This window comes from Hypomesus nipponensis, chromosome 3, assembly GCF_054491055.1.
Source record: "Hypomesus nipponensis isolate SF chromosome 3, ASM5449105v1, whole genome shotgun sequence".
In the NCBI taxonomy this organism is placed as follows: Eukaryota; Metazoa; Chordata; class Actinopteri; order Osmeriformes; family Osmeridae; genus Hypomesus; species Hypomesus nipponensis.
This window is the reverse complement of record NC_140363.1, coordinates 10,252,356-10,267,324: the sequence shown is the minus strand read 5'-3', so window position 1 is coordinate 10,267,324 and position 14,969 is coordinate 10,252,356. Positions and strand designations below refer to the sequence as shown.

General features: G+C 48.5%; 3 protein-coding genes across 6 annotated transcripts; 2 read left to right on the top strand and 1 right to left on the bottom strand.

Moving 5' to 3' along the window:
* The first annotated feature begins 30 nt into the window (after nucleotides 1-30).
* On the top strand, nucleotides 31-8,535 carry crlf1a (cytokine receptor-like factor 1a). Of its 3 annotated transcripts, none has more exons than XM_084675452.1 (9): nucleotides 31-162; nucleotides 2,489-2,767; nucleotides 3,922-4,051; nucleotides 4,168-4,337; nucleotides 5,502-5,659; nucleotides 6,774-6,848; nucleotides 6,978-7,071; nucleotides 7,517-7,698; nucleotides 8,035-8,535. In XM_084675452.1, the coding sequence occupies exons 1-9, from the start codon at nucleotides 87-89 to the stop codon at nucleotides 8,068-8,070; spliced, it is 1,200 nt and encodes a 399-aa protein (XP_084531578.1). In that variant the 5' UTR covers nucleotides 31-86; the 3' UTR covers nucleotides 8,071-8,535. The 3 variants fall into 3 exon arrangements, with proteins under 3 accessions (XP_084531578.1, XP_084531583.1, XP_084531591.1); XM_084675457.1 differs by having other exon boundaries at nucleotides 7,839-8,048; XM_084675465.1 differs by having other exon boundaries at nucleotides 7,517-7,702; nucleotides 7,839-8,048.
* Nucleotides 8,536-9,957: 1,422 nt separating this feature from the next.
* odf3l2a (outer dense fiber of sperm tails 3-like 2a) lies at nucleotides 9,958-12,103 on the top strand. 2 transcript variants are annotated; one of them, XM_084683258.1, is made up of 5 exons: nucleotides 9,958-10,006; nucleotides 10,452-10,556; nucleotides 10,947-11,060; nucleotides 11,200-11,341; nucleotides 11,640-12,103. In XM_084683258.1, the coding sequence occupies exons 1-5, from the start codon at nucleotides 9,958-9,960 to the stop codon at nucleotides 11,983-11,985; spliced, it is 756 nt and encodes a 251-aa protein (XP_084539384.1). In that variant the 3' UTR covers nucleotides 11,986-12,103. The 2 variants fall into 2 exon arrangements, with proteins under 2 accessions (XP_084539384.1, XP_084539383.1); XM_084683257.1 differs by having other exon boundaries at nucleotides 10,452-10,562.
* Nucleotides 12,058-14,843, bottom strand: ebi3 (Epstein-Barr virus induced 3). The gene is made up of 6 exons (XM_084683256.1): nucleotides 14,718-14,843; nucleotides 13,774-13,995; nucleotides 13,504-13,621; nucleotides 13,117-13,382; nucleotides 12,795-12,964; nucleotides 12,058-12,378 (listed from the first exon to the last, which is right to left on the bottom strand). Exons 1-6 carry the CDS (start codon nucleotides 14,812-14,814, stop codon nucleotides 12,196-12,198), a joined length of 1,056 nt encoding a protein of 351 aa, XP_084539382.1. The 5' UTR covers nucleotides 14,815-14,843; the 3' UTR covers nucleotides 12,058-12,195.
* Nucleotides 14,844-14,969: the final 126 nt, after the last annotated feature.

The following is a 14,969-nucleotide window of genomic DNA, read 5'->3' as shown; positions in this document are numbered from 1 at the left end:
GTTTTCCCTCCCCTCTTCGTTGCGTGGGTAATTCCGGATCGGGTTTATACATATAACGAGAAAATAAGTCAAATTAACTTTGAAAAATGAAAGCTGTAGCTTTGAAGGTGCCCCTGTTGTTTCTCGTGCTGATGGCTCCAAGCGCCCTGGCTTCCTCAACACGTAAGTCTCATGAACATGTGTTACAACATCTGCAAAGACATGATTTGGCTGCATTATCGCCTTGCTCTCTCGCGTTAACGGCAGCCTTGCTGGAAGTGTTAAATTATTTAACACTCAATGCAATGTAGATGATGTGAAACAACGAGTTTACCACTGCAACGACCTTACATATAGTTTAAGATAAGAGGATAAATTACCCTTATAATTCTATGCATAGCGTATTCTATACAATTAAAACATTATCTTGACTATTTCTTAAGAAGAATAAAAAGTAGAAACGAAAACACCTGTAAAAATCTGCACTTTGGGTACCATTTGTTCATCTCCAGGCTCAAATCAACCTCGATGTCACCAATCTTACACGTTTTAATGGTGTCCTGGAGCTGGGGTCTGGTAGTAAAGCTCACTGGATGAAGCATGAGTTTGTGTCCAGTAACCAGCGGTATCCCAGCACAGAATAGGAAATGCTATTGAGAAACGCTCCCAGGAGGTTGAATTTCAACAAGTCGGGCCGTAATTCGTTTAACACATGGAGCATGGGGCTTCACGGACCGCAACAGAACAGTGACATCATTTGGTCGGGTCTTTGAGAATGTTAACCGGGAGCTTAATGCACACTTAAGTAAATAAATACCGTTATGTGGTCCCTGCGTGAAGGGCTGTGCTGGTCATAAGTGCCCGATTTATTTTTATTGGTGAGCTCATTGTGGCAGTGTATTCGAAAGACTTTAGATTAAGATCGAGATTCGATCGTCTGTGTGATTACTTGTTGCATAGTCTGATTGACAATAAAGTTAACTTTGACTTAGATTTTAAGCATTTGTGTCTCCTCATTTTCAAGTGTGATGAGAAATGTATCATGCAGTGCTTGTCAGAGAACCTTGCATCATTTATGAAGTTGTTATATATTACTGTATGCATAATATTTAGGCATTGATGGGCTGTAAGTGCTTACTCAAGCCCAAAGTTTGCTATGTGTAAACTTTCTGTTCAAGTGGCCTACTGAATGCACAGTTTAACTTTATATCCAGTGGTAATCTCAATTACTATTCTCTTCTATTGTCTTATTCCTCGATAATCACAGAAACCACTTAAACACACCTCTTAAAATGACTCATCCTCTTTACACAAAAGGTCTGCTCTATCAAGTGCCCTTTGGTCTACCTACAAGAACCTCGACAACCAACACCGGCTTGATCCCTTTTCACATGGCAATGCATGGCACAATGTTGCTAAATGTTGCATGACTTGTTTCAATTCCCTGTGCTACAAGGCCCCCCTCATCAGCGGTTCCACATGTGGTTCTTTTGTCCAGAAGACATGGGAAGCTTAGGCTAGCTTAGCTCAGGCTAGCTTTGAACCTCTCCCGAGCAGACGGGGATAAACAGCGCTTTAGAAGCCCATGTCATAGCTGCCTTTCATGCACCATTGAAGACTGACAGCACCACTACGGCTGGTGGAAACCACAAAGCCATTTCTCTGCCTCACACCCCCAGTGGTCTAATACAGGGCTTTTAGCTGAGCCCCGCTGTGTGTGCTCCTGTCTTTAATGCTTTCAGGAGAGATCTCACAGCCTTTGCCCACCACGACCAGAGTCCTGTTGCACAATCGGGTGGGAATTAGAATCCCTTTGTGATGTCATCAGATAGGATGTCACGTTCCACAAAAGCTGCTGGAACCTGTCGAACGGTTAAACCATCACCTCTCTGCTCACAGCAGAACCCCAGCAGACCTCCCTCTCTGAAAACAAATCATCTTTTACTACCCATTTCCTGTTGAGTAGTCGTTCGGCAGAAACAATAAACACGTGTGATTGCGTCTGTCGTTGTGGTGTTGAAACAGAGGCCTTCACACCCTGGGCTTAGGGATTTTCCCAGCCTAACTCTCTTGATTGTTAAATGATGATTGTTATTCAGCTGGATCGCTGTATGACTGGATAATCATGGCTTCCTTCTTTCTTCTCCCTGGCGACACACACATAGTCTCATAGGCAGCTAAGCCAATGTTTTCATGTAAATATTGATGCGGAGTCCTAGGCAGATAACGTCTTCAAAAGAAAACACAACAATGTTTCTCCAGGAGGGTGGTGGCTAAACAGATATGGCCCCAGGCTCAGTTTTGGAGTGTGAAGCACTCTGTGGAGGCTCAGCTTATCTTCCTCATCTACTGGCATGTAAACATAAGTGTGAATGCCAAACATTTACTACTTTATAGGCAAAGACCTTTAGAAAGTTACTACAACACTCTTCTCTTCTTTTTTCACCTCTCCTCTTCTAATACTTCTCTTCCTCTCCTTCCTCTCCTCTCCTCTGGTGTCTCCCCCTAGAGGTGGCAAACATCTACCCCCAGGACCCAGCCCTGCCCATCGGGGCTAGCCTAACGGCCACCTGCTCGGTAAGCCCTGATCTGGGCCTCCACGCCAGCAAGCTGTTCTGGACGCTCAACGGGCGGCGCCTGCCCAGCTCCTCCTACAGCGTCCTGAGCCCCACGGCCGTGAGCGTCACCCTGGCCCGCCTCCCTGCCTCCCACCAACGCTCTGGGGACAACCTGGTCTGCCACAACCCTGCGGGACACGTCCTGGCTGGCTCCTGCCTCTATGTCGGCAGTAAGACTTTGTCGCATTGCATGCTGGGACACTGGCTAACAGCAGAGGGCTTAAGGGGTAGCATGAGCTAGGTGGGTTATGTGTGAGAGAGATCTGGCCGGGGAGATCTGGCCCCTCCAATATAACATAAACCTAACCAGAATTAACCAACACCTGGGCATGGACCTCGGCTAGTCTTGGCATTGGGTTAGGGATGCTCCTTCCAGTTTGGCAATCTCCAGCAGATTTTTGTTCTGATGATGTCTGTGAATTCATGGGCTGCAGTTTTCAATAGAGGAGAAAACAGAGAGGAGGGAACAGAAAGTAAGATCAGAGAAGAAGTAACACAACAACTGACAATGAAGGAAGGGATGACTAGAGAGGACGATAAGTGAGAGAATAGGTGGGTTCTTTTGCCCTGAGTTGGGCTCCACAGTTGTGTCTGGCTGTATTTCATCCTGACTGCGTCTCCTCTGGCCCCAGAGGGGCCTCCATGCCTGCGCCACTCTGCCACGCTCTGGCCACCTGTGTGGTCCATTACTCGCACTATCACTCATAGGACATGGGTCTGACATTTGCCTGCACTCACACACACACATACACATACACACACACACAGATAGAAAACACACACAGACGCTCACAGAAATACATAAACATTTCTAGCTCTTGGTCTTTCACACACACTGTATATGTAAAATGTATATGCACACACACACACACATACACACACAAGCACTCATGCAGACATTGTCACAAGCTCCTAATCTATGTGTGACACTACTGTTTAGCACCTTGTGTTCTGAAAGAGAGGAATGTTGGCAGACATCCTGAGCTTAACCCAGACAGACAGCTGAGGCACACACAACACTGACACACACACACACGTACTGTCAGATCAGAAACACCACCCGTGTTTTGAGTAGCCAGCAGGGAACATGGAATCTTCACTGGAGGAGGGAGCTCAGATAATAGCTAACTGGTTTCTAAAGCATTGCTGAGTGTAACTGACTGGTCTGAAACCTCAATTGCATTGTATGGCTTTTTCTCTTTCTGCACCCCGCCTCATTCCGTCTCCATCCCCTCTCCATCCTCTCTTGCTCTCACTCTCCCTTATTTCTCGCTGTCTCTCTACCTCTCTCCCTCCACCCCTCCCCCTTCTTCCCTCCCCCCAGTGGCTCCAGAGAGACCGGTCAACCTGACTTGCTGGTCAAGGAACACTAAGGACCTGACGTGCCGCTGGGCCCCTGGAGGGCAGGGAGAGACCTTCATACGGACCAAATACACCCTCAAGTACAAACTCAGGTACAAACTCCGAAGTGCACATGTGACCTGTCCCACACAAGTATACAACCTGGCTCACACGCATACTGTATGCAACCTGACAAACGGATGTGTATATAACCGGACCCATCCCCTAGGTGGTACGGTAGAGAGAGGGAGTGTGAGGACTACAGCCTGGTCCAGCCTTATACCTGCTACATCCCCAGAGACTTGGCCCTCTTCACCCCTTACGAGATCTGGGTGGAGGCTACCAACCAGCTCGGTTCATCCACCTCTGATGTTATCACCCTGGACATCCTCGACGTGGGTGAGTAGGGTTTTTCCATGTGTGTGAGACAGAGACAGTGTGTGTCGGTGTAAGTGAGAGAAAAAGAGAGAGAAAGTGTGTGTGTGTGTGAGTGAGAAGTGTATGTGAAGTCCTCCAGTTTATATTTCTCCTGCAGATCTATAGATCCTGCCTGAGCCCCCAGGCCCTGGTCTGGGATCAATTTACCTCACCTCGTGCTGCCTTAAGCTGAGAGATGGGAAGCATACAGCTGACCCCTGATCAGTGCCAGGGTGCCTCGACCTGCCTGGCTTAGGGAGCAGGTGGGGGTAGGAGGATGTGGAGATGGACGACACACGCGCACACACACACACACCTATGGGCGTAGGCATGACAAATTACAGAAGACCAGCCACACCCTATGCTTTTATGAGCTCATTTTCTTTTTACTTATACAGGTTGGAAACACACACACACACACACACACACACACACACACCTAGTGAAAGCTTTCATGTAGTGTAGGAATGTGAGAGGCTTTTCCCTCCCCCTGCTCTCCCTGGAGCTCCAGGCCAGACCAGGATAGAGGAGCAGGATTACCAGCCGGACCGAGAAGAATCACATCTTATTAGTTTGAAACTCCATCGCTTAGTCTACCATATGTTGTCTTTAGAGAATGTTCAGTTGGACCGAAGGTTCCCAGCCTTATGGAAGGTTAGCTGTGGAGCAGGCAGGGCACCCGAATCCGAAAATGAAGATAAGCAAATCAAAACAGGTGCACAAGCTTCACTTTTCTATGACAGACGGATACCCTGTAACGAATGCACACACACACACACACACACACACCTCCTCTCAGGACAGGGAAGGACATGTCAGGAGGAAGGGATGGTTTCTGCCTACCAGACGGGAGCACACACATCATCCCTGTGGGAGGAGACCATCCCTGACTCACCTAATCAGCCACAGAGGAGGCTGGGACACGCCCACATTCCAGAGCGCAGGATGTTCGACACGCAGGGCGCAGTTCGACACAAACTCCAGGGGTTTCGATTTGGATTGCAGCATCATACCTCATCTTCCTGACTCTGGCTGACTCTGCCTTTCCTCTATTCTGGTTCCTCTCCCTTCCCTCCCTCACTGGGTTTTACCTGGTGTGTGTGGTAGTCTGATTCTAATGTGTGTGTGTGTGTGTGTGTCCCTTAGTGACCACGGACCCTCCATCAGGCGTGAGTGTTGGCCGTGTGGGGGATCTGGAGGACCAGCTGAGCGTCCGCTGGGAGACCCCACCTGCCCTCAAGGACTTCCTGTTCCAGGCCAAGTACCAGATACGCTACCGCCTGGAGGACAGTCAGGACTGGAAGGTGCAGTATACACACTCCCGCATACAGATGTACACACACTCGCACAAACACACACAGATGCGCACACACACTACATACTGAAAGGGAGTACCAGGACTGAAAGGTACACACACACACACACACACACATGCATGAACACAGAAATATATTGTACAGCAATTGCCAGAATGGAGAGGAGAGGAGAAGTTCGGCTTTTTAAGAAAACAAATAATGTTCCCCTCAAACCGCCCTAATCATGAGGTCATGGTTGGGAATGCAGAAATACATCTCCACCATTAATGTCTTCAGCATGATCATAGCTGGGTTCTGGAGCTGGGTTTCAGAGGTGTCTGTGCATGCGTGTGTGTGTGTGTGTGCGTGTGTGTGTGTGTGTGTGTGTGTGTGTGGATGTCCAGAGCAGCTGCTGGCCTCTTGTGTTTATCTTTGTCTGCCGTTCAGTATTAACTCTCCATCATTGAACCTGTCACGTACGTGTCTGCTATTTCATCAAGCAGATTCAAAAGTTGATGGATGGTCGAAGCATTTGCCAGAAAGATCGAATCTATCATTTGGTTTGCCAAGGAGAGTGGCTTAGAGTGTTTGTTTCCTGTTCTCTACACAGTATTAGGGGAGGGGGGGGACAGATATTTGATTTTCTACTCTGTTTATCTGACGCACCACAGTTACTGGGCCTCAGTCAGTTCTTACTCTGAGTGTGTGTGCAATGTACTGTGTGTGTGTGCACAGTGTGTATGCTGCTTTCTCTGTTTTCACATATCCAATCTCCAGATCTGTAAGAAGTCATCAAAACCAGATTTCCTCAGAGGGCACAGGGAGATGTGCCTGCGTGTAATTAGATGTGTTAGTATGCGTTTGTGTGTCAGATAGTGTGTATGTATTTGTAGGTCTTTGTAACATGATACAGTAGGCATGTTTGTGCTTGTTCTGTGTTTTATAAATAAGCTGATTGAAAGCAACAAATCTGTGTGGTATAAATGTTTGTTTACATCTATAATGTGTTTTGCCGTTGAACGGCGTGTGAGCATCTAAGAGTGTGTCTTAAGAATGTGTGTGTAAATTGTTGTGTGTGCGTGCGTCTGTGTCCTGTCCTGACCTGTGGTGCTCGTCCCACCAGGTTATGGATGACGTGGGTAACCAGACTTCCTGCCGTCTGGCTGGACTGAGACCAGGAACTGTCTACTTTGTCCAGGTACTGAGCGTGCATGTGTGTATGTGCATGTACGTGTGTGTGTGTGTGTGTGTCTTGGTCCATGTGTATTTGCATGTAGATGTGTATGCAATGGACAGCAGAATGATGTGACTGTTCTGTGCTCTGCAGGTCCGCTGTAACCCAGTAGGGATCTATGGTTCTCGTAAGCCTGGCATCTGGAGCGAGTGGAGCCACCCTACTGCAGCCTCCACCCCCCTCAGCGGTGAGCACACACACACACAGGCACACACACACAGGCACACACACACACAGGCACACACACACACACACACAGGCACACACACAGGCACACACACACACACACACAGGCACACACACACACACACAGGCACACACACACACACACACACACACACACACACACACAGGCACACACACACACACAGGCACACACACACACAGGCACACACACACACACACACAGGCACACCCACACACACACACAGGCACACACACACACACAGGCACACACATTCATTCGTGTACAGACACATACGGTGCGCACAAATGTGCACACAGAAACATGTACGCGCATGCACACTTGCACAGACACCAAAACACACACGTACACACATAATGCACACACGCACAGACACACGTTCCAGCTCCCTCGGCAACATACTCTGATGTGGTAACCTCCTCTCCAGAGCGTGTCATGTCCGGCTCCTGTGACTCCAAGTCGGGTGACTCTAACTCGACGCTGCGCCGCGAACTCAAGCAGTTCTTTGGCTGGGTGAGGAAGCACGCCTATGGCTGCAGCGGCATGTCAATCAAACTGTATGACCAATGGAGAGTCTGGATGCAGAAATCCCACAAAACACGCAACCAGGTAGGTAAGCATCAGCCAGGAGCCAGCAACGTGTACCATCCCACATACATCCCATAATATCCACTCACGTCGTCACAGTAACAGGTTTAGAAGCACTGTAGGTGTTTGGTGAGCTTTCTAACACAGTCTCTCTCTCTCAGGTCCTCCAAGGGGATAAGTCTTAGCACACACCACGTCGAGACATCAAATGGTGTCATGGTGACAAAGGTTGTGGTTGTGTGTGTGCGATTTTGAGTGTGTGTACGTGTGATTTTAAGTGTGGGTGTGTTTGACGTTCCGTGTGTCTGTATGTGTGTGTATTTTATGGGTGTCAAACTCTTTTCTTGGGACGCCGAGGCCTCATCGTGTACCAGAGACATGAGGAGGACCTGAGAACACAGTGGATATAGGACAGTGTACCTGCCATGTCCCACACCCCTTTCTCTGCATCTGTAATTGACTGACTGATACCCAGGGAGCGCCATCTACTGGCATTAGAGGACTTGGATTTCACCACAGTGGAGCATGGTTGAAAGCCCTCTTGATTATCCCTGGAGTGAATTGTTCTGGACAGATTTCCTGACTCGGCCCGGTCTGGAGCCAGGGCCCGGAAGTGGAGAGTCCCTGGCCTGGGAGAGAGGGCCGTGGGGCGTGACGGAGCCTGACCTGGGTGTGAAGAGCAGTGGAATGTGTGAATGATCATGTTTATGTATGGAGAAAGTTTACTGCCTTTATTTTTTTACTAAATTGTACCAGCATATTTAAAATGTCAAAAGTTATGTTTTATCTCCTAAGTTATGTTTAGATAGTCGACATGTTATTGACTGAATCTTGAATTATCTGTTTTATTGTTTATAAAATAATGGTTAAAAAGTATGCTTTTAAATCAATACTGAAAACACACAACACTCATGGGCATACTAAATTGAACGAGCTGCTGTAGCCATTTTTGAAGGACACTTTCCTGGCGTGTTCAGCTGTGATATTCCAACACTGCATTTTAATACCGCTAACATTATCCGAGAAGTGCATAACCCCACACACACACACAAACCGAGCATAACTGAGTCAGCCCACACTTCGTTTCTTTCTTGTCAGAATTCATCAATTCTATAAATATCTCTGACCTAGAGCCTTGTAAAAACAGTTTCCATGCCTGGACCATGACATCAAGACTCTCCAGCCTGGAGTCTACCTTATTGATACCTCAGAAAGCATATCACACATGCAGAAATTCAGTAACACCATAATCTTGAGACAAATCTACCTAACGGGGGGTTTTAACCTCACTGTAATCCTTCTTTCTGAAGGATGAGCCGGGTTCTAGAACACTCTGTTTTACCTGGTGTTGAGGTAACGTAAGTCTGAGTGACCCTGTGTGTTTGCGGACACCACCTGTGTAGTCTGTCTTGAGTTGATGACTCGTTAGGGTCCAGTTACTCAGCCTCTCCGGGCCGCTGCTTGTTAATATTTAAGTAGTGTTTGCTGCTCACAGCTTTGCTTGCAGGCTTTAGTTACCTCTGTACCTAGAGGTAGAAGGACTAGAGTGGCCCTCACTCTTTGCTTGGTGGTGTCCTGCTGGCCATATTGGGTGCTGCGCGAGAGATGAAGACACCTCTGCTGTTATCTGGCTGCCTTAATGGAGGAACTACAGGTCCAGTGAAATCTGTCACACTGTCCTGACTTCAAAGTCTCATAGTCTCTCTCTGCTTTCCAGCCAAGCTGAAGGAACAGTCTGGAAGCCCTGGCTCTAGCTGTAATTAGCAGTCCTGTTGCTATACAGCTCCTACAGCATCCCAGTGACACGACTACAGACTATGTAATGAGACGCAGCGTGACACTAATGATATGTTGGGGTTTGCCTGAGTACTCGGCTGTATGTCTCTGCCTTGCAGCTGCCTCAGGCCCGCTCTTCCTCCTGCCTCTAAACACATACAGGAACATGAGACGCGTATTCTGCATGAAAATCTGAAAACCTGATCGCAAGAGGTCAGATGCAGATTTGGGCGTAGCCTGAGGGGTGGGGGGGTAAGGTGTGGGAGAGAGAGATAGAGAGAGAGGGAGATGGAGAGGGAGAGAGAGCCAGAGAGAGAGAGAGATATGTTAGATAGAGTTTCCCCACCTTGTGGACATGTATAATTAATCTTCGCCGAAGAGACAAGTGCAATACTCAAGTACAGGATGTACCTGGTCTGACCAGAGAGAGAGAGAGAGAGAGAAAAAGAAGTAGAAGAAAGGAAGAAAAAAAAGGACTAAAAAGAAGGAAAAGAGAGACGGGTTATGGGGGAAGTGGTGCCCAGACGTCCAATCATCGCTGGAAGAGAGAGAGGTCAGTCAAAGTCACCTGTTAAATAGGATGGACACCTGATTGAACTTGACTCATTAGTCATGGTGCGTCCACATTGACACTCCTCAGAGAGAGCCAAACAAAAGACTGTGTCACAGTTCAGGGTGTCAACCATTCAAAATTCAATGAATGATTATAGTGATTCAATAATGATTATATATATTCAATGAATGAGCAAGTAGATGTATTTGCTCATAGACAAGAGAACTAGTGAATGTTTGTCGTCTAATCTACTGTAAACAGACCAGTTGTTTGCTTCTGTTAGGATTCATACAGTACATTTGTCTGACAGCTCACTACTTGTACATAAGATACTACTGCCGGGCACGCAATGCTGTAGCTTGATTTCATTACATGACTTGTTACATTCATTCTGTCATCGCCTTTGTCATCATTGTTCAAATCACCCTCAACTCTGCGTTGCTAGGGCCAGGTCCTGGTCGCTATGCTCTCCCTCCGACGGTTGGCTACATCAACCATGACCTCACCAAGCCCAGTAGTCCCGCCTACTCCTTCCACAGTCGCATGAGCAGCACCAGTGAGTCAGGCCTTTGGGCAGCGTCCAGCACATGTGTGTGTGTGTGTGTGTGTGTGTGTGTGTGTTTCTTACACCTGACTGACCCCCTCAGATCTTGGTCTGGTCGATTTTCACATGTCTGTTGTTAGCTACAGGTCCGGTTAAAGGTACAGTACATATGATTATGCTCACCACGGTGTCCCATAGGAATAAACATTCAGTAAAACAGATCAAAAACAATCCATTCGACTGTTTATCGTTTTTTCCAAACAATAACAGGAAAGTCCCACAAAGCCTGACACCACCTGAGATCAAACCAAAACATACGACACTGAGACAAGCCTGATTAGTGTTAGTGGACCCGGCTGATGTGCTTTCCTGTTGTGTGTGTGCTGTGTTCTGCAGTGGTGTCTGTCGACTCCAGCCCAGGACCACGGTACCACATCGATTCCAAGATGACACGCTTCGGACGGGTGGGAACTCCTTCCTACTCTATGCTGGGCAGGAACAAACGTGCTAGTATGTTACTGCCCATGTCACTTCATGACATTCATGGCTCAGATCTCCAACCTGCACTGTGTGTCAAACGCTGATGTGTCTCCTCTTCCCCTTTGTGTGGCCCCACCACCACTCCCGTGTCTCCTCCCCCCTCCCTCAGACAAGCTGTTCCAGACCCCGGGACCGGGAGCCTATAGCCCAGAGAAAGCCCCGCCCCTAAACGGACAGCGCAGACCGCCCTCTTACACCATTGGCTCCCGCACGCGCTACCGAGCAGTGGACTTTGTGCCTGCCCCCAACAGGTACGATGATGGAGAGAAAGCTAGAGGGAGAAACAAGAGAGCAAGAGAGCTAAAGAGAGAGTGACAGAAAGGGAGTCAGAGAGAAAACTATTTGTTCTTTAAAGACAGAAATGCCCGCTTCTTTTTCAATCCCCCATGTCCGCTGCTTGGGATTAAAACGTCTGTTCCATGAAAACATGACTACATGGTGTTACATTGACTGCATGCCATTCCTTTGACGGGCAAAATAACAGGTTAACAAATGGCCCATGCATGACTGCAGGATGCTAACAGCGGCCCATGCTCTCTGTTCTCCCAGGTACACGTTGCCTCACCTGCTGGGCTCCCAGGTGCCCCACAAGGCTTCCAGTGCCAGCTACAGTATGTCCAGCCGCCGGCACGTCGGGGCCCCCTCGGAGGACCTGGCCATGACCCCCGGACCGGGCCACTACAATAGCACCGACCCCAGCGTCTACCTCCAGCGCCAGCCCTCCTTCTCCATGCAGAGCCGGACCCCCAGGCCCAGCGATGCGGCGTCCATCCCTGGCCCTGGCACCCACAGCCCAGAGAAGGTCCTGGCACACCTCCCCAGGCCTCCCTCCTTCACCCTGGGAATACGGCACTCTGAGTTTGTCACTCCTCTGGTGGTGCACGTGTCTGACTGAGACTGAGTCTCTCTCTCTTGGTCTCTCTCGCTTTGTCTCTCTCCCACACACATGATAGCAGGGTCCCAGACGTAGGTCTATTTTGTGTTTATTTGTACATAAAACAGAAAAATAATAAAGGGAGTAATACATTTGGGGTGTTTTTTTGTGTGTGTACATCCTGGGCATGCAACAGACATAACCCGTTCAACGTTACAAGCCGTCAAACATTCAAGATGTGTAGCGATGGTGCAGTTGTCTCTTCCTGAGTGTTGGCATGGTCACGTGGACAGGTGTGCTCCAGTCACTGCAGAAGCCAAGGTCCAGCAGATCGATGGCACACACCTGGACCAGGTAGGTGGAGCCGGGCACCAGCCCTCCTAGAAGCACACTGCTGGTCTCGTATGGCCCCAGCTGAAGAGAACACACACACTGCTCTGATATCCAGCATCAAGAGTTACACAGTCAGCTAACACAGGTATAGGATTTATTGGTGTAGAGTTGACACTTTTCTTTTTACTGTATAGGACTTTTACAGTAAAATATTTTACAGTTTACTCTATAGGATCGTGTAGACCGCTGGGAAACAAGGTGAGCAGGATTAAGATTTCCAATGTAACTGTGTACTTGTTCCAACTGATAAAACAAACTTCTAAATGATTCCGTTTCTGCCAAATTGTCAAGTCTTCCCCACACTTTTGTGGTGCGATAATTACTGTCTAGATAGATTGTATTGATGCTGCATTATGGGGTGTGCAGCATGTATGTGTCAGTGGTTACCACAGTACTACGGTGAGTGGAGCATGCTGTCTGGGTGAGTGGGGACTCACGGGGGCGGTCTCTGTGGTGCCTCGTCGCTCCCTCTCATACTGGTATTTCACTTTGTACTTGAGGGGGAATATGGAGAGGAAGGGCCAGGAGGGGGGAGGAGCCCACTCCACAAGGCACCTCCTGGAAGACTTTGGAACCACACGGACGTTCACTGGAGGGTCGGGCTTTACTGCACACACAGAGGCACACAAACACAGACACACACACACACACACACACATACATGCATACACATATACACACACACTTCATCATGGAATGCTCTGCTGAAGGGTCAACAGTTCTTCATTCTAACAGAAGCATGAGGGATGTCGTCTTTACTTATGTCTTCCATGGTGCGGCTCAGTAGCTGAGTGGATCTGCCCAGAGGGTTGACAGCTGTGATGTTGATCTGGTACAAGGTGTATTGATCCATATTCTCCAGCACACAGAACCATTCCTGCCCAGGGGGAAGGGCTACCTGTCCAGAGGGCGGAGCCACAGCCCCCGGGGGCGGAGCCACAGGCTTCAGGGGCGCGTGCTCTGTGTTCAGGAGAAGCCGTCCAGAACTATGGTGGATGCGGCACTGCTTGGTCTCACCTTTCCCTCTGACACACACATATGCACACACACATGCATACAACCACATGCACACACATATTAGAATGTAGTTTGAGCTGAATTAAATGCTGCAGTGAAGTGAGGAGGAATCAGGTACAACCAGCTCACCGGTAGTAAAGGATGAAGTGTGTATCTAGGATGTCGTGCGCATGCCCCTCCCAGGAGCAGATTGCTTGCAAGGGGTAGCGGGGGGACCAGCATTGCACCTTAGGCCTGGACGGGGGGTCTGCCACAGCAGGGAGCACACAGTCACACACTAAACACACTTTCAGGTGTCCAAAAAAAGCACACTGACTTCCACTTTTTCTTCCTTTTACACACCCACACACACCCACACAGCAGACACACAAATACGCAGGGCCAGTGTTTTTTACTCACACCCGGGGTGAAGCGACAGTGATCGCAGTAGGAGTCCAGCTGAGTCGTAGCAGCTGTAGAGGCCCTGGTCCTCCAGGCTGGTGCTGAGGAGGGTCAGATTGGCCCCGCGCTGGAACACTGATCCATTCAGCCTCCACTCCACCCCCACCGCTGCCCCCTCCTCCACCCCGGCCGCCCCACCACAGCCCATCGACAGGGAGGAGCCCACTGCCACATACACATCTGAGGAGATCGTCAAAGAAGAGTCGTGATTTTTTATCTGATCATGTCAAATGAAGCAAATAGAGCAAATCAAACGATGTGGAGTGTCTGACAGGTTGTCGGAGATCCACATTGTTAGATTGTGACGTTACCTACATGATCAAGGTTACAATACTTCTCTCCTTGTCCTGAATTAAGAGCTGAGAAACATATCTTCTTAAAGATTCTAATTTGACGTTAATAATAAGACTTAATTTATATAGCACATTGCATACAATAATTGTAGCTCAAAGTGCATTAAAAAAATCAATAAAAAATAATATTATAAGTAATAAAAGTTATAAAACAATTCTGAACACAGGCCGCAGTCTTAGTGGTAATCCAGAACAATCTCAGCCCTTTTGCAGAGCAGTCCAGAACTTATTTTGCTCAAGCCTTTTGATTACTTGACTCTCTTTCCCTCTCTTACCAAGTCCAAACATCTTAACAAGAAGCAAATGCAAAAAAGAAGACATTCCGTTCCCATATCGTTCTTATCTCCTGTCCTGTACTTATCACACCAGCACACCAGCCACAGTGTCACGCTCTGTCTCTTAGTTCACACACTGATTTTAACATACGCACATATCCCACCAGATTTGACTCCTTGAAAGCCAGATCTCGACCCATCACCACAATCAGGGTGAAAAGCCGGGGGCGAAGCATCTAAGGTGCTCCGCAGGAGGAGGCGGAGTCAGACTCACCTTCCACCTCTCTGATTGGATGGGCTCCGCAGAACGCGCCGCTGAGGAGCAGCAGCAGCATGGCCAGCCGGCCGCCTTGAACCCCGGAGCCAGACATGGATCTGGAGTCGAGATTCTCCACAGAGAGGAGTGGTGAGCCAGATAGACACACTTGGTGACTTGGAAGGATGGTCTCTCAGTCTCTCTTTTCTTATCTTCGGATGGTTTGGAAAGTCCCCACGGGAAGTTCTAAGTTCACACACTAGATTCATT

Bases quoted from the DNA above. Each gene is read 5' to 3' on its own strand.
- crlf1a (XM_084675452.1), top strand. From the start codon at position 87: ATGAAAGCTGTAGCTTTGAAGGTGCCCCTGTTGTTTCTCGTGCTGATG. The intron at 4,052-4,167 runs GTACAAACTCCG...CCCATCCCCTAG, and splicing joins ACCCTCAAGTACAAACTCAG to GTGGTACGGTAGAGAGAGGG. The intron at 7,699-8,034 runs GTAGGTAAGCAT...TGGGACGCCGAG, and splicing joins CCCACAAAACACGCAACCAG to GCCTCATCGTGTACCAGAGA.
- odf3l2a (XM_084683257.1), top strand. From the start codon at position 9,958: ATGGGGGAAGTGGTGCCCAGACGTCCAATCATCGCTGGAAGAGAGAGA. The intron at 10,007-10,451 runs GTCAGTCAAAGT...CTGCGTTGCTAG, and splicing joins CATCGCTGGAAGAGAGAGAG to GGCCAGGTCCTGGTCGCTAT. The intron at 10,563-10,946 runs GTGAGTCAGGCC...TGTGTTCTGCAG, and splicing joins CAGTCGCATGAGCAGCACCA to TGGTGTCTGTCGACTCCAGC.
- ebi3 (XM_084683256.1), bottom strand. From the start codon at position 14,814: ATGTCTGGCTCCGGGGTTCAAGGCGGCCGGCTGGCCATGCTGCTGCTG. The intron at 13,996-14,717 runs GTGAGTCTGACT...CGATCTCCTCAG, and splicing joins TCCAATCAGAGAGGTGGAAG to ATGTGTATGTGGCAGTGGGC. The intron at 13,622-13,773 runs GTGAGTAAAAAA...CTGCTGTGGCAG, and splicing joins ACTGTCGCTTCACCCCGGGT to ACCCCCCGTCCAGGCCTAAG.